At 51.0% G+C, this 23,526-nt stretch overlaps 13 protein-coding genes across 13 annotated transcripts; 3 read left to right on the top strand and 10 right to left on the bottom strand.

The window, feature by feature from the left end:
- Positions 1 to 196: 196 nt before the first annotated feature.
- COCMIDRAFT_3771 (uncharacterized protein) lies at positions 197 to 517 on the top strand (the record flags this gene model as incomplete). Its single annotated transcript, XM_007688030.1, has 1 exon — positions 197 to 517. One exon carries the CDS (start codon positions 197 to 199, stop codon positions 515 to 517), a length of 321 nt encoding a protein of 106 aa, XP_007686220.1.
- Positions 518 to 2,116: 1,599 nt separating this feature from the next.
- On the bottom strand, positions 2,117 to 2,963 carry COCMIDRAFT_90727 (uncharacterized protein; the record flags this gene model as incomplete). The annotated part of the gene is made up of 2 exons (XM_007688076.1): positions 2,117 to 2,201; positions 2,254 to 2,963. 2 exons carry the CDS (start codon positions 2,961 to 2,963, stop codon positions 2,117 to 2,119), a joined length of 795 nt encoding a protein of 264 aa, XP_007686266.1.
- Positions 2,964 to 3,401: 438 nt separating this feature from the next.
- Positions 3,402 to 3,977, bottom strand: COCMIDRAFT_52629 (uncharacterized protein; the record flags this gene model as incomplete). Its single annotated transcript, XM_007688075.1, has 1 exon — positions 3,402 to 3,977. A coding segment is annotated over one exon (576 nt), but the record flags the coding sequence as incomplete, so codon positions are not given.
- Positions 3,978 to 4,875: 898 nt separating this feature from the next.
- On the bottom strand, positions 4,876 to 6,608 carry COCMIDRAFT_90754 (uncharacterized protein; the record flags this gene model as incomplete). Its single annotated transcript, XM_007688074.1, has 3 exons — positions 4,876 to 4,999; positions 5,054 to 5,854; positions 5,908 to 6,608. The coding sequence occupies 3 exons, from the start codon at positions 6,606 to 6,608 to the stop codon at positions 4,876 to 4,878; spliced, it is 1,626 nt and encodes a 541-aa protein (XP_007686264.1).
- Positions 6,609 to 7,399: 791 nt separating this feature from the next.
- Positions 7,400 to 8,617, top strand: COCMIDRAFT_90773 (uncharacterized protein; the record flags this gene model as incomplete). Its single annotated transcript, XM_007688073.1, has 1 exon — positions 7,400 to 8,617. One exon carries the CDS (start codon positions 7,400 to 7,402, stop codon positions 8,615 to 8,617), a length of 1,218 nt encoding a protein of 405 aa, XP_007686263.1.
- A 194-nt stretch (positions 8,618 to 8,811) lies between these two features.
- Positions 8,812 to 10,585, bottom strand: COCMIDRAFT_3767 (uncharacterized protein; the record flags this gene model as incomplete). Its single annotated transcript, XM_007688029.1, has 3 exons — positions 8,812 to 9,683; positions 9,746 to 10,346; positions 10,424 to 10,585. The coding sequence occupies 3 exons, from the start codon at positions 10,583 to 10,585 to the stop codon at positions 8,812 to 8,814; spliced, it is 1,635 nt and encodes a 544-aa protein (XP_007686219.1).
- A 399-nt stretch (positions 10,586 to 10,984) lies between these two features.
- Positions 10,985 to 12,005, top strand: COCMIDRAFT_90806 (uncharacterized protein; the record flags this gene model as incomplete). Its single annotated transcript, XM_007688072.1, has 2 exons — positions 10,985 to 11,137; positions 11,199 to 12,005. The coding sequence occupies 2 exons, from the start codon at positions 10,985 to 10,987 to the stop codon at positions 12,003 to 12,005; spliced, it is 960 nt and encodes a 319-aa protein (XP_007686262.1).
- Positions 12,006 to 12,188: 183 nt separating this feature from the next.
- On the bottom strand, positions 12,189 to 13,258 carry COCMIDRAFT_24826 (uncharacterized protein; the record flags this gene model as incomplete). Its single annotated transcript, XM_007688044.1, has 3 exons — positions 12,189 to 12,220; positions 12,285 to 12,949; positions 13,008 to 13,258. The coding sequence occupies 3 exons, from the start codon at positions 13,256 to 13,258 to the stop codon at positions 12,189 to 12,191; spliced, it is 948 nt and encodes a 315-aa protein (XP_007686234.1).
- Positions 13,259 to 13,729: 471 nt separating this feature from the next.
- Positions 13,730 to 14,155, bottom strand: COCMIDRAFT_3764 (uncharacterized protein; the record flags this gene model as incomplete). Its single annotated transcript, XM_007688028.1, has 2 exons — positions 13,730 to 13,770; positions 13,822 to 14,155. 2 exons carry the CDS (start codon positions 14,153 to 14,155, stop codon positions 13,730 to 13,732), a joined length of 375 nt encoding a protein of 124 aa, XP_007686218.1.
- Positions 14,156 to 14,732: 577 nt separating this feature from the next.
- On the bottom strand, positions 14,733 to 15,728 carry COCMIDRAFT_35200 (uncharacterized protein; the record flags this gene model as incomplete). The annotated part of the gene is made up of 1 exon (XM_007688058.1): positions 14,733 to 15,728. One exon carries the CDS (start codon positions 15,726 to 15,728, stop codon positions 14,733 to 14,735), a length of 996 nt encoding a protein of 331 aa, XP_007686248.1.
- Positions 15,729 to 18,116: 2,388 nt separating this feature from the next.
- Positions 18,117 to 19,242, bottom strand: COCMIDRAFT_24823 (uncharacterized protein; the record flags this gene model as incomplete). Its single annotated transcript, XM_007688043.1, has 2 exons — positions 18,117 to 18,631; positions 18,996 to 19,242. The coding sequence occupies 2 exons, from the start codon at positions 19,240 to 19,242 to the stop codon at positions 18,117 to 18,119; spliced, it is 762 nt and encodes a 253-aa protein (XP_007686233.1).
- Positions 19,243 to 20,073: 831 nt separating this feature from the next.
- On the bottom strand, positions 20,074 to 20,301 carry COCMIDRAFT_90787 (uncharacterized protein; the record flags this gene model as incomplete). The annotated part of the gene is made up of 1 exon (XM_007688071.1): positions 20,074 to 20,301. The coding sequence occupies one exon, from the start codon at positions 20,299 to 20,301 to the stop codon at positions 20,074 to 20,076; it is 228 nt and encodes a 75-aa protein (XP_007686261.1).
- Positions 20,302 to 22,082: 1,781 nt separating this feature from the next.
- Positions 22,083 to 22,608, bottom strand: COCMIDRAFT_24822 (uncharacterized protein; the record flags this gene model as incomplete). Its single annotated transcript, XM_007688042.1, has 2 exons — positions 22,083 to 22,178; positions 22,225 to 22,608. 2 exons carry the CDS (start codon positions 22,606 to 22,608, stop codon positions 22,083 to 22,085), a joined length of 480 nt encoding a protein of 159 aa, XP_007686232.1.
- Between the last annotated feature and the right edge of the window lie 918 nt (positions 22,609 to 23,526).

Here is a 23,526-nt window from a genome sequence, read left to right as displayed (position 1 = left end):
CCCCCCAAAAATCACTCAGATAAAACCACAGGCAAACAAGTCCCAGATGATGAAAGTTCCATTAATCCATGCACAAACTATATACAGGATCTCCCTATTACCCCCCGGTATCCCCACCCCTCGTATCCAACAACAACACCCCTTCGATACCATATCATACAATGCTATCTCCCCCCCCCCCACAAACCCCTTCAGAATGGTGAATAAAAACGGTGATGATGATGGTGATGGTGTTTATTTACAACAGGCCCAAAGCAGCAATACCAATAGCACCGATGCCGACGGCTACGCCGGCAGACATGGTAGGAGCAGGGTTGCTAGTGTGAGTGCTAGTTTGTGTGCTGGTGCTGGTGGAGGTGACGACGACAGCCGTCTTGGTGTCAGTGGCGGTGTTGACTTTGGTGCTGGTGATGGTCACATCGGCGGCGGTGGCGAAGGCCGCAAGGGCGGCGACGATGGAAACCTTGGTGAAGAGCATTTTTGCGTTTGTGTGTTTTTTTCCTTTGGAAAGAATTGAAGAGTGAGTGAGTGTATGTGTGTGTGTGTGTGTGTGAGAGAGAGAGAGAGTTTTTGTAGTGACTGGAGGATGATGAGACTTTGATGTGTTGGATGCCTTGATTTAACAGGGCATTCGAGGTCCTTCTTATACCCCATGATTTTCTGTCCAGCACATTACTCCCTTACCCTGCTCTGTCTCTCGCTGGGGCCTTGTTTACTGCGTTTGCGTTCCAGTACCAGACACGAAGCCGAAATATCCGGTTCTGCCCCAAGCGCTTGTTGAATTATGCCTGGATCGTCGAGTCTAACGATGTAATTGCTTGTTCCAACCAAAGTGTGACGGCGCCTAGGCTGGCCCGCGGTGCTTAGTAGACTTTAGCATGGCGCCAGCCGAACAGCCGAGCGATCGTGCTGATCACAGAAAGCTTGTCCCATGTACCCCACAGCCTAGCGGTCAACTGTGTGGAGTGAAATCTGGGAGAGTTTGGCCTGGTTATTCATAACTTTGTATATAGATACAAACATACAGAGGTAAGACATGCAACGGCTTGGCCACAAACGCTTGTGAGGCTAGACTATTGATGTGTGGCTATTTTCAGTGGCGCGGCCGAATATACGCCTTCTGGATTTGAGCCATTTCCGGGCTACGTTGTCTAGCGGTACGATTGGTAGAAAGACGCTTAGTCGATTATCGAACAGGTGATGCGTCCCACGGAGACGCGTCTTCGGGTAGAACCTGTTTCTGCACCAACACAACAGCACTTATGCGATCCAAGCTTAGTACACTTGATTGGGTGCAGATGCTCCGCCAGTGCAGTATTTGGATGACACCAACTTGTACAGCATCTGGAACGGGTCGTTAGTAGATTCCATTTCAATGACATCTAGTTGCAGAAGCCACTGCTCTAGCCCCATTCAAACTACTGTTGCGTATCGTCACGATGGGTGGTCCATCTCAGAAGACAAAAGGTTCGACCGAAGCATGGCTTGTGCAGAATATGATGCTGTCGGCTTCCACGGCGACAACCGAAACGTTGTTGGTTGTGTTTCATAGGCCAAGGCGTTTATGCAAACAACATAGTGTCTGTGGCTTGATTGGCCACATTCGTCATGGGAAGGTCGAATAAGGCTTCGGCCGTGCGAGCAAGGTATAAGCAATATCGTGGCGCAGCAGTTACGTAGTTGTGGCGGGGCGAGTAGCACAATACGAAATCGAAAATGCCGCTTGAGCCGCGCATAGACGTGCGCCAACCTCAGCCATATATAAATGCCGTTGCTGGTGCAGCAGCAGTTCCTACTTTTCCAGGCACTTGTCCCGTAATATGCTCCTATACTGTAGGTTGTTAATTATATCATTGATGAGGTTGAGTATACTATTGAGCCAAGCCATGGGACTTACGTGCATTCGACCATAGCGGGACAACCCCTGTCATGGAACAACGTTTACTACTTTAGTCCATATATACAACCATGTAACATAGGTTCCGGCTACTCGCGCAACGTTACTGTACCTCCCGCCCCTGGCAAAGAACACCGTTGCTCTAAAAGGAACGATGTGGGCTCCACATATCTAGTGACGCAAATCTTTACATATTATTTCTCGTAAACAGATTCACCCTCAACGCAGCCTGAAGACATCGCCCTTGTCTTTGCCTTCCAGAATGTCGACAATAGCCTCACCATCCATGATCCCATGCACATAACTAATAGCCTAGTTAGTGACGGAAAATAACACGCAACAAGGTGACAGCTCACCATTCTCCCACCATTGTATATGAATCTTGGCTTTGATCATCGGTACGTCTCAGTACGTAGGGCACCTCTCCGCCCAGCAATACACAGATCACATCCTTTTCGGAAGCAGTCAGTGGCAATAAGCAGAAATGACCTTTCTTAGTTATACAAAACCTTCGCCCGTTCAAGCAAAGCTGTCGTTGCTCCATAGCTTGCAGCAAATGTCCCTCCTCCTTCGTGGTTTTAGGCGGGATGTATTTTGCATCTACTGGGAGTCGCTGTGCTGGGATCCACCCAGCATTTTCCTCGAAATGGAGCCCTTCGACCTGTAGGTCGATCAAAGTTGTTCTCCAAAAGGCATCCTCTTTAGCATGAAGCGAATGATATGTTCCAGACTGAGTGTTCATAGCCATGGTTTTCCACTGATCAAGGATCGGTTTGCTTGCGCGGCTAGCAAAATTAATGTCATCTGGGGAGGGGTAAACTTCTCCGCGTTGGTTGACCACGTCAAACACACGGCCTCGTAGAATCAGCGTACGAGGGTCATCTCCAAACTGAATAGCAGACAAGGATCTTGACCGATCTGGTCCAGCTGTCATGAATACTCGCTGCGACTCTCCTACATCTTGGTTGGGCAGAAAAGAGGAGACTGGCCTGGTAGATCTCGAACCAAAATCGGGAACCCAAGATGGAAGACGGGGGTTGCTAGGCTTGTAATACTCTCCAGTCATCCAACGAAAAAAGTCCAGACCTTGGTCTTCCAACAAGGACGAGGAGGTGAACGATAGGTATATATCCTCGGATGGTTTACCATAGTCCACCTGAACTCCGTGGTCGACAAGAAGGCCTAAAAGGCCATAAATCTTGTCTCTGGGGTCGGTTGCCAATCGCTCTTTGAATGACCAAAGCAAATTTGACAGCTTGAGTAGCCCAGGCGTGGAAGGACTGGTCTGATGTACTTGGCGCAGTCTCGTTAATGCCTCTGCAAAGCTAGAGACATGACCGCCGATGGCACGAAATGCCAATATTTGAAGTTTGTTCAACCTGTGTCGCTGCGGCTTATGCCCAGTGTTCATCCATGCTGTGATGAAGGAATGGAATATGGACCAAGAAACCTGACGAGAGCCGCACAAAACGAGGACATCCGGAGCTAGTGCCACTTCTTGTACTATCCATATTCTTTGCCACCATGGAAGGGAGAACAAGTGAGCAAGGGAAATCATTCGCCGAAGAAACCGGTCATCCTCAATGTGTAATAGCCAGTTGGACTCCGTGTCAGATTTAGCAATGTCGGTCAAGTCTGGTATGAAATTAAGAGCTACCGCACTATCGACCATCTCTTCACCAAGCCAAGCAATCACCCGTTCTGCTCTAGTATATATATTTCGCATCAGAGGCACTTGAATACTCTTCTCATCCTTGTTGTTTTGGTTAATGCATATCGCATCAATCCAGATGGTTCTTGTGCTTGAAGATTGCCGCAGGCGACGCAACGCGTTTCGAAGGTTTGGTCGGATGTCAAAGGGTAACCCGTCCAATGATATCCGGCACGTACTCTCTTCATCACCCCATGTATATGAGAGAGCTTCGTATGGTGGTGCTGAATTTAACTGATGGCTCCGAAGCCTGCAGTGAATATCGGCGGACAGGCTTTTTCCAGGAACGAGCTCTAGTAATCCGAAGCTATTGAATGGCAGATGGCTGTATTGGAAGGCACGTCGGCGCCGTTTCTGACCTGGCGACATGTTTAAGCGAAGGACTTGTCGACGAATTCCTGGACCTAGACTGGAAGGGCCACTGGTGTGGGGAATCAAAGTACTAAAGATTTTGGTAAAATATGTTGCTTATTCCACGGTATGGAGTTGTTGAGGGTGATAAGGAAAGCAGGAAACGGCTGCCTGCTTGACTGGAAATAAGAGCTGTCCAAGGCCAGATGATTGATAGAGACCATAGCCGCCAGCCACAGCGCGTACAGCCCATCGTAGATGTCTCAACACAGTATTGGTTCCAAATGCCGCTTAATATGTACTGAAGGCTAGCCCGATGCGTTTCAAAAATCATAACGTTTGTGCAGAGAAACCACCGGGATACGCACCTTTTACTTTGGTGCAACCTTGCAAGGCTGTATTTCATACCTCTGCTGTTTCAACCTTTCTCTAGATCCGCTGAACTTTTGAGAAGCATGCCTCGCCACGAATTGGTAAGGGGTGTCAAGCGAAAGTCGGGTATTGTTCCGTTGTGATTGGATTATGTTCTCGAATGACAATCACGTGATCTGGATGCTCTACTCTTCCTTCCCTCGTAAGCACAGAAGGGGTAAGCTCGGCGTCGATGCTAATGTCATTTTGCTCATTACACACATTACTCAACGACCGTTGTGGAAATGCACATCATCTTATGGTAGCAACCATTTCACAAGGCTGTTTATTTTTTACTATAAATGTTACAGTCATAGACTGTATCTGGGTATCATTTCGTACATGGTTGTAGGCACAGGGCCAGACCATATGTGTCATGTGCAGTTCCTCAAGAGACATTATAGACTACGTTGTCTCATTTGACACGATTGTCTAATCCTTGGTGCAAATATAAATGTTGATAAAACACGGATAGTCATGTCGTGGATGGCAAAAGCTTTGCAGTTTACCGTGGTTGAACAGCGGGGAAATACCGAGGACCCGAATAGCCATAGAACTGAACACTCTCAATGTCAATGTTGCCGTCACGTTTGGGGCTCCAGAACTTGAGTAGGACATGCCTCCCGGAACTGCATAGCCAGCATCAGCAGAGGCCGTCTCGAAGCATTTGTTTTCAAACTCACATGGCTGGGTGGAACTTGATAGTGATCTTGTTCTTGTTCTTTGCAATAAAAAAACGTGCATGCGGAGCAATGGGTGGTTCAGCATCTGTGGTGCGCTCGGATGGCTCGATACGACTAGGCGCAGTGATGCGTGACGCACGAATCGGCTCCATGTACCGCTCTCTCCGCTCTCTCCATTCACTAGTGTATTGGCTGTATTCCAACGCGGGTGCCCTGCGGAGAGATGCCAGGCGCGGAACTGTCTCGTCATCTTCGTCATCGCTCTCTGGGTGCCAACGACTCTCTCTTCGTAGACGATCTGCCATGATGGCAGCGCTAGGGAGTTCTTCGTTAGAGTCCGACTCGTCATCTTCGCTAGCCGCTGTTGTGACGGTGAAGGGTGGCGGGGTAGGAGCAGAAATGCCAGCAGCAGGGCTGTAAGAATCGTCTGGTACATGGTCACAGTTGTCGGCTTCGGCCTCATCTTCATGTTCAACCATCTGACGCAATATGTGTCGACGGTCCGAGTCGGAGCGCAATGAGGATATCAAGTTTGCAGATTCGGCGTTGAGCCTTTCACTGCGGAGACGGAGATTCTCGATGCGTTCCTCCATGTCTTCTTGAGTGCCTTGGCGGGAGTACTGCCATACGGACGGGTCTTCAAGGGCTTCCCGCAAAGATATCTGCTCATTGTCTTCGTTGGGCAGGCTAGGTGTGGGGGACATAAGGGGGGAGCGGTTATCATAATGCAGACTGTATGCAGATGTGCCCGACAAGAGATCATCTGCAGACATGGACACGAAAACAAGACCTTCTTGGACACTGGCACGAGGTTAGCAGTAGGACTGACTAGACGATCAACAGGAGACACGTACGGAGCCGTAAATCCACGGTCCGGTGCTCGAATGACGACCTTTTCTAGGGCAAAGGGGGCCTCGCCAATGTGTTTCAGCAGCAGGTTGCATTGCGAGCTCTCGCTGCAATAGACACTCTTATCGTTCCTCAAGACATTTTGGACTCTGTACAGGCCTGGGGGATTGTCTCTGCGATGCTCGCCGCCGTCACAGCTCACAACTTCCATACGCAGGCGTCCCGGCACGACCTGGCCCTTGTGGCCATACTTGAAGCACATGTACTCGGCGGGGCTGGTTGTGTCGTGGTGGAGCTTCCTGCGCTTGTGGGTGCGCTCGCTGTTGACCTGGACGATTGGGCTCCGGGGGCGGGCGAGCAAGTTTGCATTTACATTGGCGGTGAAGGGGTTGTTGATGGGCACGTCGCTCAGCGAGTCGGGCATGTCGTTGGTTAGGTCCATGGCCGCCGAGCGCTGTTCGCGGATACGGGCCTGGGAGCGGCGGAGGTAGCGTTCACTCGGTGTCGCCCGGGGGCGGCTGGGGTTGGCCGTGGGAGGGCGGCGCGACAAATTATCGGGAGCAACAGTGCTGTCACGTGGAGGGCCGAAAATGCGGTGCAGTGGGCCTCGTCGGGTGGATGTGCGAGCGCGCGCACGCCTGGGGGGCTCTCGCGGTGGTGCGGCCGCCGACGCCTCATGATGCGCGGCACTCTGCTGGCCCGTCATGGAGCGCGGCCCATTGCGTGACGACGATGTGGTGGGCGGGCGGGCAGCCCTGGGCGGCGAGGGTGAGGCATGGGGGAAGTCGAAGCTGCCCGTGGTGAAGGGGAAAGTTGCGGGGGGCGGCGATGGCGACGGGGGTGGTCTAGGCATGGTTGGTGACGTCGGCGCGGCTGAGCATGAGCGAGGGGGAGAGGGCGAGATCGGGCGTGGAGAACAGAAGCTGATATAGGCCGAGGTGTGGGCGGAGATGTTGTATATACGTAGTATGTAGCATGGACGTTGGAGTCGGGGACCAGATTGCGCTATTACCTATGGATGCGTACTATGGATGCCGCATGTCTGGTCTCGGCAACGGGCGAGCAGGGAACAGGCGACGGGCGACGGGCGACGGGCGGGCAGGGTGAAGGATGTGGACGCCCTCTCTCGCACACTGTGTGGCTGATGCCGTCAAGCATCAGCGCCCACACCCACGCCTACGCCCGTTGCCAGTGGCCAGTCGCGGGGTGGGGGCTATGTACGTAGTATGTATTTGTGGAGTAAGTGGGCTGCAGAGCCGCATATTCCATTCCGACCCTCTAAATAGCCTTTGTCAATCTAGGCGTCTAAGTATACAAACTTGCACACAGACATACATGGCATGGTAGTCGGCGACTGCACTGCAGCCTGCCTCTCACCTCCACTTCGCCTGCCTCGCCCACGTCATACCACCGCTTAGTTGGCTTCTTCTGCCCTGGCCTCGCCTTCTTCTCCTCCCCCCATCCACTTCCACTCTTACTCTTGCCCTCTCACAAACCATGGCCGACCTGACCGAGCCCGCCGCGATACCTCCGCCCGCAACCAATGGCGCTCTCCCTGCCGAAACCGCGGCTGGTCAGACGGTCGCTGCCATTGCCCAGGCCAGCCAGATTTCCGCAGACGAAATCGCCCTCTACGACCGCCAGATCCGCCTCTGGGGTGTCCAGGCCCAGCAAAAGATTCGCACCGCAAACATCCTCCTTGTCTCCATCAAAGCCCTCGCAAACGAAATCGCAAAGAACCTCGTCCTCGCCGGCATTGGCTCCATCACCCTCGCCGACCACGAAAATGTCACAGAAGAAGACCTCGGCGCGTCCTTCTTCATCAGCGACGCCGACGTAGGCAAGAACCGCGCCGAAGCGGCAAGGCCCCAGGTCGAGAAGCTCAACCCACGCGTCGTTGTTAAGACAATAACGACCGACATTCGCATGGAGCAAGATCCCGGTTTCTATGCTGCCTACGACGTCATTATAGCCACCGACATGGATTTTCTCTCTACATCGGCCCTCAACGCTGGCGCGCGCATAGCAAAGAAGCCCTTTTACGTGGGCGCATCCCATGGCATGTACGGCTACATCTTCGCCGACCTTGTCGAGCACAACTTTGTCATTGAGCGCGAAAAGAGCAATCGCGACACTCAGATCGGCCCGGAGACTACAACCAGACGCGTCAAGGACGTTCAGGTCAAGAGGGAAAATGGAAAAGTCGTTGAGCTTGTCACCAAGCAGGAACTTTACAGCCCACTCATGCTGGCCAAAGATTCGCCCTTGCCCAGTGACATTGCAAACAACCCCAGGAGGCTGAAGAGGGTGCATCCACTCCTCACCTGTGTTCGTGCGCTCTGGGAGTACCAACGCAACGGCCATGGCATCTACCCGTCCCACACGCCTCAGGACCTCCAGCTCTTCACCACCATTGCCAATGTCAAGCACAAGGAGCTTCTGCTCCCTGCGGAAACCCTCAGGGCTGATGTCCTCAGAAGCTTTTTACAGAATCTGGGCAGCGAGCTGGCGCCTGTTACAGCCTTCTTGGGCGGCCAACTGGCACAAGATGTCATTAACGTGCTGGGCCAGCGCGAACAGCCAATTCAGAACTTGATGCTTTTTGACGGCGAAGACAGCGCGGGCCCAGTCTATGCTCTTCACCCCATCTTCCCAGGCACCCCCGTGCCCATCATTCCGAGCATCCCTGTTGACGCACCAGTAACGGTGGTGTAGAAAGACTGTGAGAAATGGAAGTTGAATGCAGTTTGGGAATTCATGACATGCAGTCCCGGACATCAGAAAACCATATATAGCTAGAGAAAAGATACCCAAATGATAATGCTGCATGACAGCGAGGGAGCAAACAGAGCTCCAAAACTACCTGACCTTATCAATGTGTCTGCTGTGATATCCTATACACCCTACCGCTACTGCTTCTTCTTCCCCTCACCCTCCTTCTTTCCCGTACTTGCCTTCCTCGCCCCACCCCCAAACAATACCCAACACAGCCCCAAAAACGCTGCAAACACCACTCCCATCGTCCCCGCTCTAACCCACCCCGCCTGTCTCGTATCCAACACCGGCACATCAATCCACTCCACCAGCGCCTTCCCGCCCTCAACCTTGGGCTGCACAGTCATAAACCGCGTCTTGGGCCCAAACAACCCCTCATACCCCAGATGCACCCTATCAAACGGATTCGACGGATGCTGCGCCCCCGACTCTGCTCTGCACGCCCAAAACACCACCGGCCACGGCACCGGCAACGCAACATGCTTCTGCGGTGCAGCAGGCAAGTAGCGCGTATGCAGCGGAATACTAACGTTCCAGTCCCCTGCTGGAATCTCTTTATGCGTCGGCAGGCCCTCCCAGACGTTCTCGTCGGGTCCGACATCAACCTCGGGATACTCAATCTTTTCGGGTTTAGGCACCGCGAGTTCGAATAAGGCGGAGGAGCCCCAGGGGGTAACGGCCCAATCGGGAGCTTCGAGGTCGGTGGCGCCGGCTAGAGAGCGTAGGCGCTTGAGGTGCTTGGAGGAGAGGAAGAGGGGGTCGGTGAATTGGTATTGGTCGATGAAGAGGTAGGAGGGGAGGGTTAGGTAGGTGTGGAGTTTGCAGCTGGGGGCTGGGGCGGTGAGGTTCTGGGCAGGGAAGGTGAGGGTTAGGGTTGGGTGGAGGCCGGTGGGTTGGTTGAAGCTGGTGGTGTAGGTTAGGGGATGGGGGGATGGTTTGACATTAGGGTTTTTCGAGGGGGCGACGTGGGGATAGTGGCGTGTTGGGGTTTGGAAGCGTGTGGGTTCTGTTGCTTGAGTTAGCCGAATCCTATCCTGTAAATGCTTGGTTGGTATGTCAAGAACGTACTTGGTTTCTCGTCGTCGCCCAAGACTGTCAGGAAACCGCCGAATTGAATGTCTTCGGGATCAGTGTTTCCCTCCAGATTCAGCACCCCTATCTCAACCGTGGTGTCTTTACTCGGTAACCGTATTTCATCGGTCCATCCCTTTCCACTCTCGCCTGCGTTCGGCCATCCCGCAGTCACAACCACCGCCCGTGAGATGGTATCGTAATCCACATCAACATACTTCGCCGTAACAATCTCCCCCACCGCATCCACACAGTAACCCTTCTCCTTCCCCCCACAAAACATCCGTTGGAAACTCTCCTTCGCGTCCTCAATGTTCCATACATGCCCATAAAACTGCAACGAAGCAGACATGGCAAACCGCTCCGACAGCACAGGCACCTTTGTCGCACTCTGCGACGTAGTCGAACACTTCAACCCAGGCGACACCAACTCATGCAGCGCCAAGCAAAACGCATCGTCCGCCGTATCATCCAGCGGCGTAAAGAAGGCGTGCAGACCCGGTGCAACACGTGACGTAAACGGCGGAGTTGCAATGTACGATCTGGGCGATTGCCATCGCAGATGCATTTCATGCCATTGTGAGAAGAAGAATTTCAACTACATCACATCTGTGTTAGCTCTTCTTGTTTTCATATTCAAGGATGGTTGGGAAGATACGTCGATGGATAACGTACGCTTTTAGGCAGCTCATCCAACCCAAGTGTGATACGGTGTTCCTTGGCCGCCTCGATGCCTTTCAACGCAAACACGGGACCTCGCTTGTCGGTCCCGACTTCAAGTTGCTCGGGCGAGAAGATGTCGGAGTTGTGCACTATGTATGTAATGCGTTGTTTCATGGTTGTTGTTGTTGTTGTCAAATGTATCGGATTTGCTAGAAGTTTGCTCGTCCCATGTCTAACGCGAGCGAGCTACGTCTACCACGAGCGGGAGCAGGCCGCTAGTCCGGATCTACCGCCGTAGCGTAGGATGGCACGCCGCTAGTCGTGGGTATTGGGGGGGGGGGAGGGGGGACGTGCGTTGCGGACATCTGCGTCATCGGGTCTTTTTGGCTGGCGCCGCCACGCTGGGTTTCTAGAATCAACACTGCCCCCCCGGCGTGCGCGCAAGGCATTCTTTCTATTGCTACGGTGGCCTGACACGTGTTGTTGCCACCTGTGGAGCTTCTTCATAATCTACTACGTACCTTACATGTCGGTATTGAACCTCTTCATCGCCTAGGGCTTTCTTCACACGACATGCATATCTCCAACTTCTTGTACCCAGCACTGCTAGCCGCCAGTGGCGCTGAAGCTCTCCGATCAGACAAAGTCAAGCTTTCCAACATTCAAAGCCTCACCTTGCGCAAGGGACAGCAAACATCTGCGCGTCGCGTTGATCCAATCCCCCAAGTATGCGAGCATTCCAAACATACCCCTCCACCAGCTGAAAATACTAACATAAGACGTCCAGCTAAAATGTATCGGAGGCTCCGCTCGCGGCCTCTATGAGCCCGAGATTATGCGTTGCAAGAACAGCGGCTCAGACTACGACGAAAACTCCATCCAGTGGACCTGCACAGCCTCCCTACCTGAAGAATTCAAACTCGGCTCCACAGACGTCATCTGCGAGGGCTACGATTACCCTGAGGACCCGTACATCCTAAAAGGCAGCTGCGGAGTCGAATACAGACTCATCCTTACCGACAAGGGCCGCGAACGATACGGCAAAGGAAGAGGCGGATGGCAAGGTGACGACGACGATCGACGTGATGGTCCGCGGACGACGGGCGAGAAGGTTGCAGGAGTTTTGTTCTGGATGCTGTTCGGTGGCGTTGTACTCTGGATGATTTACTCGGCACTGAGGAACCGTGCCGAGGCACAGAACGGTGGCGCCGCTGGTGGAAATCGACCTGGCTGGGGTGGAGGTGGCGGCGGAGGTGGATGGGGAGGAGGCTACAATGACGATAATAATGACCCCCCGCCACCATATTACCCGAATGATCCCAGGAACTCTAAATCGGGATACGGAACTACTCAAGGCTGGAGACCGGGATTCTGGTCTGGTGCTGCCGGTGGTGCTGCTGCTGGCTGGGCTGCTGGACAGTTTGCTAACCGGGGTAATAGTAGCAGGAGTGGTAGATGGGGTTCTAATAGTGGTAGTGGAAGCGGAAGCCGCTGGAATAATGGTGGTGAGGGAAGTTCTAGGAGTTCGTCTGGGGATAGCTACTCCAGTACTAGACATGAGAGTACTGGGTTTGGAGGCACATCGCGGAGATGAAGGAAACTAGTGAGTGATTGTAGTAGTATGTTCTCAGTTGGCATAAGAATGATACCCCCCCTATTTCTATATCTTGACATGAAAGGTCTACGGAAAACAAGAAAAGTCTTGGTAGAGATGTATCAATGAAATTGATTAAACATAAACCTTGCCTGAAAAAAAAGCCACTCTAATCCCGGGTATCTACTCCTTCTCCTGCAGAAACTCCACAACCGCTATTATCACGTTAGTAAAAAAAAATATAAACCCCTGTAACCACACATAGATGTCCAAACTCACCATTGATAAACTGCTCCGGCTTCTCACTAATAACCCAATGCCCCGCATCAACATCCACCAGCTCGAACCTCGGAAAGAACCGCCCGATAATCGGTAGCGTCTCATCACTCACATAGTGACTCTTGGTGCCGCGAACAAACAGCGCAGGTTTATGAAACGACACGTCATCGGGATTCGTAAACGGGAAGTCGGCCATATTATTCAGGGCTTTTGTCAGAATGCGGACTGGGATGCGGAACTTGAGGGGTTCACCGGGGGCGCCTCGCATGAGGTTGGAAAGCAGAAATTGGCGGACGGCGAGATCCTTTGCGTACGGTTCCATGACTTTGTCTGCTTCTTTTTGGCTCTTGGGCTGCGCTTTCTCGACGGCTTGCATGCCCTCTGCGTACTTGGGGAAGTCGCTCGAGAGAGCGGCGTCGACGGGTGCGTTGTCGACGGGGATGATGTTGGCGCAGCAGTCTGGGTTGCGGAGGGCCATTGTCATGATGATTTTTGCGCCCATGGAGTGGCCTATTAGCGTTGAGTTTTTCAATTCGTGCTTGTTGAGAAAGGCTTCGACGTCCTCGGCGAGCACAGTGTAGTTGTGGACATTGTCGTGGGGGGATTCGCCGTGGTTGCGGGTGTCGATGGCGTAGACGGGTCGTTTGAGAAGGCGTGCGATTGCACTGGGGGGTGAATTAGTTTTTAGTTCATGATTGAAATTGTTGAGGGATTCGCGCATACTTTCCAACACTCTGGTTGTTTCGCTTACTGCCAAATAGACCGTGTATAATCACAATTGGATCACCCTTGGCCTTGCCCGAGTCATCGTGAAGTCGATATGCAAGGTCAACAGCCCTCAAGTTTGCAGAAGCGTGAAATGAGCGCGTCCATGACGGCAAGGGCGTCACATTAAGTCCGCGTATGCGACTTGTCTGCTTCAGAGGGCTAAGCGACGCGAACAGAGGTTGTGCACTCCTCGATATTGTGCGCATGTTGAAAGTTTGATATTGATGGATTTCGGAAAGCTTCCGAACTTTTTTGTAGCGCCAAGACCAACGTCATGCCGCATTTTCCCGGTCTCTTATCTCGTCTGCTTTACGACTCATGTCAATAACAACTACATCTCGTTGGAAAAGTGTTGTCAGACAATGGTACAAGGAGACACAGTCACAACCAATCAGCCTGAGAACTCACCAAGACTTCATTGATTACGGAGAATATGACAGCGTCTCAATAAAAAAGCAGCTATTCGTTACTGGAAGCAACTGATCATTGGAGGTATATTATAGACAACACCTCTTGTAATGATGATACGCCAATACCATTTTTATGGGTAGATGAACTGGTAGAAACTCAATCCCGAAATCCCCGCTCCATCGACTATAAAGATGACGACATAGTGACACCAAAACGACCATGTTCCCGCATTATGGCTTCCCACATAGTTTCCTCACTTCAATCTCCTACAGACACCTCTTATAATCATCATAGTAAGGAAGGCCATCTGTAGATAATTAGTAAATCACCCATTCTCATCTTAACTTTTAAAACTTACTCTCACATGTACTCTGTGTCCATCCAGCCCAAATCCAGCATCCCCACCCAGGAACCCAATCCCACTTCGTATAGCCTTGAGATCCAAAAGGCTTGCCACGAGCCGTACAGCGTACGCCAAAGCGGTCGCCACCCGTGACCGTCCTCTTCCGCGAGCCGCTGAAGGGCGTCGTGTCACACCCCTGAGAAGGAAGTGCGTCGGAATTGAGATAGCAGGTGGCGTCGGCTCGAGGAAGAAGTTCAGCAACAGCTTCTGCGCCGGGGTTTGGGCTGCTCAGTGGTACTGCAGTTGCCACGAGGGGAAGGAGAAAGAGGATTGCGTTGGTGGGCTTCATTTTTGTTCTGCCGACAACTTGAGCACAGATGGCTGTTTCTTTTGAGAGGAAGGCAAGGTGTGAGAATAGCCTCTGGAGCTGTGCAAAGTGCTCTTCTTTTATCTGGACATTTTTGCAAGTTTATATACACACTGTAGTCCGGTTAATGAGAATATAGAAGCAGTTCCAGGCCCTCAAGCTCAATCATCGCTCCTGGGCGTTATTGCCGGATACTCCATCAACTAATGTATGTTCATGATATTTATCAGGGCTAAATACTAGGTTTCTCGGTTTGGTCGCATTGCGGTCTATACCAGGAAGGTCTGTGCTATGGCTCCTCGCAGCAGCTCAGCTGCCAAGCCACCTATAGTGCTCCCTGCATTATTAGGTTACACCTGGGGAAATACGAGGTCCGAGGATATTATCTTGAGTCTTTTGTAGTTCATGGTCAGTTCTCGAGTGAAGAATTGGAGACGCTCAATTAGGTGTATCAAATGTACCAAGGGCATTCATGTCCAAAATTAAACTATGTAGTAGTAGATATCGCAAACATAATCTCGCTCAAAGAAACAAATTATTTTCCCCCGAACCCAGACCCTCAATCCTCCTTGACATGCACAACAATCTTTCCCCTCGCCCTTTCCGTCTTCAACCTCTCATACGCCTTGGGCACATCCCCAAACTCCCATGTCGAATCCACAACAGCCCGTAGCTTCCCCTCCACCATCCACTCGGCCAACTGCTCAAAAACCTCCGTCCTCGGCTTCGCGTCCACAAACACATACCCCCTCTTCCCCCAACTAAACAAGCTTGCAATATTGTTGCCAAGCAACTGCAATGCACCACTTAAGCTCACGCCCAGCCCCACCTGGATGAACTTGCCTTCTGCGCGGAGAAACGGAGTCGACGCACGATACAGATTCGCCGGCGCACCAACGTTGTCTAGTATGAGATCGAACACCTCGCCCCTGTCCTTGAGCTGCTCGATGATTGGCGCAGTGGTGTAGTCTAGTACGTGATCTGCACCTAGGCTCTTGACCAGCTCGATATTCGCCGTGGAGCACGAAGCCGTGACTTCATAGCCCAGTATCTTCGCCATTTGAACCGCTGCCACACCTGTGCCTCCAGATCCACCGTTGATGAACACTTTACTGCCGGGTTTCGCGTACGGAGCCAGACCAGCGTGGACAGTCATGCCGACGAGAGAGATGGCGACGAGGTCGTCTCCCTTTAGCCCTTCTGCGGCTTTTGCGAGTAGGTCTTGAGATACTGGGACGTACTCTGCCAGCGCACCGTGTTTGGGTCCGGGACCGATAGAACCGAATACTATGTCGCCTTCACGGAACTTGGATACTTTGCTGCCGGTTTTTGTGACTCGGCCGTAGATTTCTAAGCCGGGGGTCACGGAGGGGAAGACTAGGCGTGTGATAAGGCCCAGCTCAAGGACCTTGTAGTCGATTGCGTTGAGACCTGTTGCATAGCTTTCGACGAGGACTTCGTCGTCTTTGATGGACGGGATGGGAAGGCCTGAAGGTGGGATGGAGAGGTTCTTTTCCATGGGGCCGGAGGAGGCTTTGAATTGCCATGCGCGCATTGTGGTGGCCATCTAGAAGAGGATATATGATGTAAGATATTTGTGTGTTAGGTAGAAGAAGTTGTGACTTTAATGTGTAGTGAGGGAGTAAGTTGTATTAACCTATTCAAGTTGAAGTTTGTTATGATATCTGTGTAAGTTGATTATACTGTAGTGATGATGATTGTGAACTGATTGTATGATATCCATTCAGGCAGCCATTGTCGTCAATATATATGTATGTAAGACTCCTAAGGCGTGCTCCTCAACCTGCTTCGACACGACAACAGTGGCTACAACCAACAGCGAAGTGCGCGAGCTTGGTCAGCCCTACGGCAAAACATAGAGCTGTAGGCCGATGCCAAGCAATCCTACCTACCATTATACTATCGCTTGTACAATAGATTTGGTTATGTCACAGTTCGCACGTTTGAAGGAGCGAGTCCAAAGCTTACAAATATGACGAATGGACGAGTGCGGGTAAGTTGGAGATGACCAATGCCTGTGCAGCGAAGCGCTAGACTAGAAACTTACTAGCGCGGGGAACACAGTATGCGGAGTTAGCACATTATCGGTATCTTGAGCCGAACTCATGTTGTAAGTAACACTCTGCTACGTCGTCTTCATGCAGTGCTAGATATTGGGTCTGCCTGATAACAGACCCACTTGAATACTTGGAGAATGGCCCGGCGTACTGATAACGAACTGATAGTGTGGCGTTTGGTCGATGGAGGATGGAGTAGCACCAACACGCCTCGTGACAAGCGGGGCTACACGGAAAACGCCCTTTGGTCTGATTGGAATACATTGGTGCATTTGTGATAAATTAAAGTAATTAGTACCAGCTGCTTACCCACTGTTGGTGGCGAAGTACCTTCTGTCGTATTTCCTTACTTCCCTTGCTTGGCTCTATTGATCCTAGGCTCTAGTAATGTACATATGTGACTAGTTGCTCCTGTCTTACAAGAGTGCAATATCACAATGGTAGTATTGACTCAAATCGCTTCTTACATGCTACTTTCACCCACGATGGTTTTAACTCACATTTTTGCGCAAGCACTGGTGACCTGTTTACTCCAACTCAGATCGATCACGTCGCTCCGGTCGAAGACCGAGGACTTGTATCATTATCACTGCAACTCGTAACTGCCGAGAGATATGTAAATCTCGTGTTGAAACAACATACATATCACAGTGCATTATCTCACAGCCCACCAATAGGCGTCGACAGAATATCAAATCCGTAGACTTTTTCCACGGCCTTTGATGCTCATTCGTATATGTAATTCCTTTCAACTGTTCGGATGCAAACGGATTGTATCCCACTATGCCCCACAATTCAACACTCGTTGAGTTTGCTGGTCAATTCTGAGTGTCAGAAAAATATGGGGAGGGTCCTCTTGTTGGGAAATGAGACAGTAACCCAATAAAGTATGTCCCGACGAAGAAAAAACTTCGTCTACGCCCATCTGTTTTGGGAGTTGGATGGCTTGTGCGCATCCGAGAAGAAATTTCTCATCTACATTCTATTGTCATATGGCAACCCCAGTTGTCGCTACTGCTCTTTCATAGAATTCACAAGCTGAATATCTGATGTGAATTTGACACCTGCCTTCTCGGTATTACTCCGGCTCTCGTGATGGTAAAGTCGTAGTGAGACAAACAGAATCCTTCCATAGGGCGATGAGAATATTGGAAAGGATAGCAGTATCGTAGAAAAGGATGCAACTCAGAGTGTCAGCGCAGATATACAGACAAAAGAACCATGCCAGCTCTGTGCTACTGTAGCATCAGTACGTACTCAACGGCAAGGCTGCCTCTTCGCTAGTATGGATTCGAGACATTCTAGACGCGTCGGCCCGCAAACTTGGCTCGGTGGCGTCCGAAATATTGTACGTAAAATCAATGTCTGCCCCATGACAGGTCTTCAATGAGTGGTAGGCCCGGCTGATTATTTGCCACGATCCTGGCTGGTAGTGCGGCTATGTCTATCGACAGATCCATAGCAAGCGGCATTTCTAGCTGCCAAGAAGAGTGCTTTTAGGGAGTATCCCCCGAAATAGTCCATGATCAAACTTCCTTGTAGATGAATCTGTCGCTAAGGGCATACGTAAAACTCCAAGGTATCCATGGTTCCGGTTGCGCCAAGGCAAACACAATCAACAGCCGTCTTTACAATCCCTGAGACAGAATCAAACCGCAAGCCATCCTTTGTTACGTGGATGTAAATGACTACCACCCTGAGACAAGACATTAATGAAAAAGTGACTCCAGACTGCGTAAACTCCGGTGCGCCTTCCCCTGCGAGACATCAGCCTTGCCCATTCATCTCCATCATAATTCCCAGTCCTGCCTCTCAGCGAGGAACGAGAAACCAAAATTCAACGGGTGCGCAAGAGAACTGATGGCTCAACCCGCCTTCCCAGCCACCTTATCCAACACTTCTCCAGCGGCTTTCCTTAACAATTCCCGATCTTCGTCACTCATCTGATCAACCTTCTCCACTAACAGCTTCTTTAAAAACGTATTTTCCTTCTTAAGCCCTTCATTTTCCGCCTCCAGCTGCTTCGTCCGCTCCTGCATCTCGTGGGTTTTCTCCATGAGGTGCTGCTCACGCTGCTTCTTCTTCTGACGGAAACGAGCAGAAGCAGCTTGATTGCGCTTTCTTTTGTCTTCTTCTGCTTCTACAACCACTGGGTCAGTGAGCAGAGTGGCATTTGTGGGGTCAGGCGACGTGGCTGATGAGGTGGATGTCGCAGTGCTGGCAGGGTATGGCGTGCGATAGGTGTTAATGTTGTAACCGTGCGCGGCTGTGGATAACCTTTGAAGATCATCCAATCCGAGGTTTATTGCGCTATCGGGCTCGTAATGGTGCGATAAGTGGCTTCTCATGTTTGGCACCGTTGGTGAGGTGTACTGAAGGCCTTTTGAGGACATTAGCGAGCGTGGTTAAGTCGAAAACAAAATGTCGTGAAAGTGCGGTGACTGCTGCGTATTTGATTGACGAGCGATCCGGATCAACAAAATGCATCTTTGCTCAGCGTGCATAAATACCTCCCAAAGCAGGCAGGCCGTTGTTGCATGTATCGTTGCATCGCTTGATCACGTGCAGCTAGCGGGAGCACGCCATCCTCTCCCGGCCAAACGTCATCCAAGACCGACAATCCAGGGAATTAGGACAAGAATCCAGAACCCTGGGAGAGACAATGCTTGGATTGCAAAAAAAGCGCGTGGAAAAGAGAGGTGAAGAACAAAATAATGATGGCAGGGAAAGGAGGGGTAGCTTACCTGCAACAGAGGGGCTACTCTCTTGCAAGGCATACGCAAGATGCTGGCTTTGCGCAAACTCGTCATGAGTCTGTATGTGCAGTTGCTGCAGATGTTGACTGCCAGGTCGATAGGCGTGGTCGTGGTCGTGGTAGAGATTGGATGCGTCGATGACATCGAACATATCAGGTCCAGAGGAACTCCCATTCGCATGCGCGTCGGTGAAGGTCGGCTGCCCAAAAGCTTGCTGACTGTAGGGGTCGGACATTACTCTCCATGGGCCACATGAACTTCTGCACAGTCGCGTCCTTTTCTCTTGGGATGGTTAGTGTTGGATCAGCGGCTCGAAGGGCTTTGTGGTATGTTCGTGGTAGAGCTTCGTACCCAAGGCCTTTTTAGGGGTTCAAAGACTGACGTTCGTCCCTGCATGGGCGCTGATGCGCTGCCCTATAAGAACGACACAAATGCCAACCCATTACCCGCTTAGGTGGGCTACCTGCCCCCACTGCCACAAGTCCTTTCTCTGAGTGAGCCAAAGCCAGGATTGTGTTGAATTGCGCCATATCGCTCATACGACTGTCGCAGCCCCCACGCTTCTGCACGATGCGTATGTGCAATGGACTACTTACCTCCAAATGCGGGCTGCACAATGGCCTTATTCCCTGCTAGGGTGCATGGATTCGTCACGAGTAGACCTCGTGGGGGCGGGGTTACCCATCGCCCATTACCGGCACTGCCGCAGAGTCCCTATCCAAAATTCTCTGCGCCTCCATCACCGCTTACGCCATCACCGCAATGGCAGTGCGGGGAAGTGTATTCTGTTGTTGCATGATCGAAGTTGCGCTGCAGAGCGTATCGAATCGCTGTGATTTCCGCCTCGACCGATGACAAAACTGGAGTATAACGAGCTTCCGGTAAGTTGATTCCCGTCCGTTCGCAGAACCGAAAAGGCGTCGTTATTCTGGGTGCGCCTGCGGTGCAAAAAGGCTTTGTCTAACCGCAATACCAATATCTAACAGGACTTAGCACTTTGGATCGCATGCACTGCACACCCTAAGATTCGCACCGAATGTACCTTTTAAAGTAACGCACGTAGCGTCTAAAGCGTTTGACCAGGATGAACCATGCTCGAAGCAGGACTGAGCTGCCCGATTCGTAATGAACGGAGCTTGTCGCCGTTTTCAGAGATATCCACCATGCGTCCGATGTGATGAGAAGTTAAATCTTGGCAACCGTCCAGGATGTACAGCGAGCTCTGGAAAATGATAATCTGAAAAGACTGTGTCTGTAAAATGAGCACAGCTTCTATGCGACATACATCGTACATTGCTCGGACTTAGGATCCGGCGAGAGCTGTGGGAAGCCAGAATGCAAGCTGAAAGGGATAAGAATCCGGACTTTCGGAGAGGAGTGGTCGCATGAAGCAGAGATACCGAAGAAGCTGTTCCAATTCCTGCGTAGAGAGGCGGGAAGTGAAGACCGGAAAATGGTTGAGCTCTGTAACGAGAACACTCCGGAGATTCAAATGAGGCCCGTCCAATGTTCCTCAACAAGGGCTTCGAAAAGGAAATTACTGCTACTGTTGAAGAAAGCGCGAGGGAATCTTCATTTTGGAATTGCCGTGGTCGATAGAAGTGATCAGGATGAAACAGCGATTGGCCGAAGGTAATCAAGTTGAATGGGGGGTTAAGCTGAAAGGTTCCTGTGAGCTCGTATCGACCATCTCACCGAGTACGTTCTTTGTAGCTTCAGATGACAGGAAAGTGAGGTTTGATCTCGTCTTCAAAAGTAGAACTACCTCGAGCCAACCGGTTGCTGTGTAGATATCAAGTATGCTGATCCTCAGTGTCTATTGATATTCCTTAACCAAAGTATGATTCTTGTTTCTCCTTGGAGGACATTTTTGAGACTCTGTTTTCAATAAAAGGCACTGGAAAGGTTTTAAAGTCGTACCCATCGAGCTAAGAGCTTGTACATTCGTGAAAGTTGGGTCGTGCAGGAAGAGCTCATATGAGATCTCATATTTGAGAAGGGTACTTCGTCAGCACGAATCCTCGCGTGCTACCAGGGACGGAGGCTTTGAACCAACACCAGGTGTTGAAATAGAAAGATGATTTCTTTTAAGAACCATCTGAGATCCAGACCTGGCGTGACTCACAATCAGAAACTCAGCTTCTCGCAGTTTGGTCGTTTCGCACAATGGCACGTACGAGGAGTTCTGTGTGTTTGTGGGGCGTCGGAAATAAAACTCGATTCATACGCCTGTTGAAACAAAAACCCAACATTGAGGGTGCAACAGGAAGGCCATGAAAGTATGCGGGGTCATGAGGCAATTCATGGCGCGCGCATCCATGAATCAATTTGACGTAGTAGTGAGCTTAGTTCAAGATGACGAGAACTAGTCGGGCTAGCAATTTGAGGCGGTAACGAGAGCACAAGTGCAGATGCTGTGAGGTGGAGGAGGAATAGATGACACAACCGAGAGATGTCAATAATAAGAGCTTTCGGGCGATCGCATTGTTGTTGATTTAAAGTTGCGAGGGTTAAAGAGGGTCGAGGGTTGCATGTGTGCAAGAAGACCCAATGGGAGGTATGCTAGGCATCAAAGGGGGTTAGTATCGCCCACAACTTTCCCCGACGAGCCGAACAGGCACGCATGACAGCTGCCAATCGGCCCTTTGCCCATGTTCGCACTATAGCCATATCTTGGTTTGTCGTCTTTCGTATAGGAAAACAAGTCAATGTTTAGCTGTCATTTCTCAAGATCGAGGCAGTAGTCAATGCTTTCGTCAAAATGTGACCAGATGGACACTTTCATGTTTGCAAGCGGCCAGTGTCTCGCGATGCGGTCTTGCCATGGCCTTTTCGATCGTCACCCATCTGACCGAAGTACGTTTTTACAAATGCAATGTGCCCATGATTGTATTGGAGGCAAATGATAGACAAATGTCTCTCGCACGCATTATTTATTTACCCGGCCTAGTATCATGTGCTTTCCACCCACTCTCTCTAACCAATCCATCCACCGTCTACTCCCTTGAAGGGGTGTCTCCAGAGCCAATGCGTTCGTATCCCATTGGCTTTTGAGCGGCGGATTGCGCAAAGCCTTTATCCAAATTTAAAGGAAGCGGCCAGCAGCGAAGCCCAACGTAAACATGAGGAGACTGAATAGCGCCAGAGGGAGATGATCGTCCCACTACGATACTGGTTAATAAACATCATCGTAGTACAGCTGCCTATATGAACTGACCGAAAGCAGCGGGAGAGGGCCAGAATCTACTGGCTGAGTTTCTACCCCGCCCAACCACTCATAGACGCCCTGGTTTGCTCCCTGGTGGTCTGCCAGCTCGCGCGCTGCCTTCAGTTGGCCGAGAATTTGTTCAGCTGAAGGAAGGAGTCGCTCTTGAATAGTTTCGTCCTCCATCTCGTAATCTAAATCCGGGCTGAACATTGGAGCGGCGGGAGGTCGCGTCGTTGTAGTGGATGGTGAAGGTGACTGGAGGAATACGCTTATAGTGGTTGAAAGTAGTGAGGTGGAGGAGAGCAATGTTTGTGATATTGACAAACAGCTGGCGGAATGGACGTCGTATAGAGGTGGGGGAGTGATTTTGCTGTCTGAGTTTGTGTTTGGCATGAGGCAAGGAAATTGAGGAGCTTGTAGAAGAAGCGTTTGCGTAGCGGCATATGTCAATGCAAGACTTACACAAAGCGCTGCTCGAGCAAAATCCTGACGAGAAGCCAAATTGAAGTGTCGAGAGTGGTTCCAAAGAAGAAGCAGTTCCCTATGTTGTATGTAGAGTCTGAGTAGTCGTGAAGATGCCTTTGGCCTTCTATCCACTTCGGAACGGAATACACTTTTTCTCCTATTGCAATATAAGATAAACAGGCTGTATCCGCCAAACTGCCCAAAGACTCCATGAATTTCTTCTTTTGGCCCAGTAACACTCATGGCATGCGTGCTGAAACTGGATCTCTACTGGCGGCTCGGTCACTGACCGTCGTGAATGTACGTGACACAGACCTGCGACCAAAAGCGGCCGACAATTTGCTCAGACTTGTGCCCACCACTGAGCCTTATCGCACAACGGCAGCGCCACCCCTGAATTCGACCTGGTTTTTGTTCAGTTGCTCATAACGAGATTGTGTACCTATACGCAAGATGGATTTACGCATATACTTGTATCAAGAGGAGCAGCTGATTTCGCCGCAGCGCCAGACCAGACATCGATCACGCACGTTTTCCTCACCTCGCGCACGAAGCCGACCTCGTTCTACACCAGCCCAAGTCCGAATGGCCAGATAAAACGATGGAAGAGGATAAGAGAGATAGAATGAAGAACCTTCTTGAGGAGATCCGACGTTGCGGTACCAGGCAGCGCGAGGCAATCATCTTCCGCAACCTGGGCTGAGACTGCAACAATTAAATTGGCTATTGAAGAGAATGAGGAAGTGAGAGGGTAAACCAAGAATGGGTTCAAGAGGCTAGAAGTTTCCAGGTGAGTGCACGCTGAAGAGAATTTTGCATTCCGCTACAAGGGTCTCTTTTTCAAGA

The sequence above is a fragment of the Bipolaris oryzae genome, assembly GCF_000523455.1.
Source record: "Bipolaris oryzae ATCC 44560 unplaced genomic scaffold scaffold_37, whole genome shotgun sequence".
Taxonomy (NCBI): domain Eukaryota; kingdom Fungi; phylum Ascomycota; class Dothideomycetes; order Pleosporales; family Pleosporaceae; genus Bipolaris; species Bipolaris oryzae.
The sequence above is the reverse complement of the archived record's forward strand: the minus strand, read 5'-3'. Positions and strand labels throughout refer to the sequence as shown.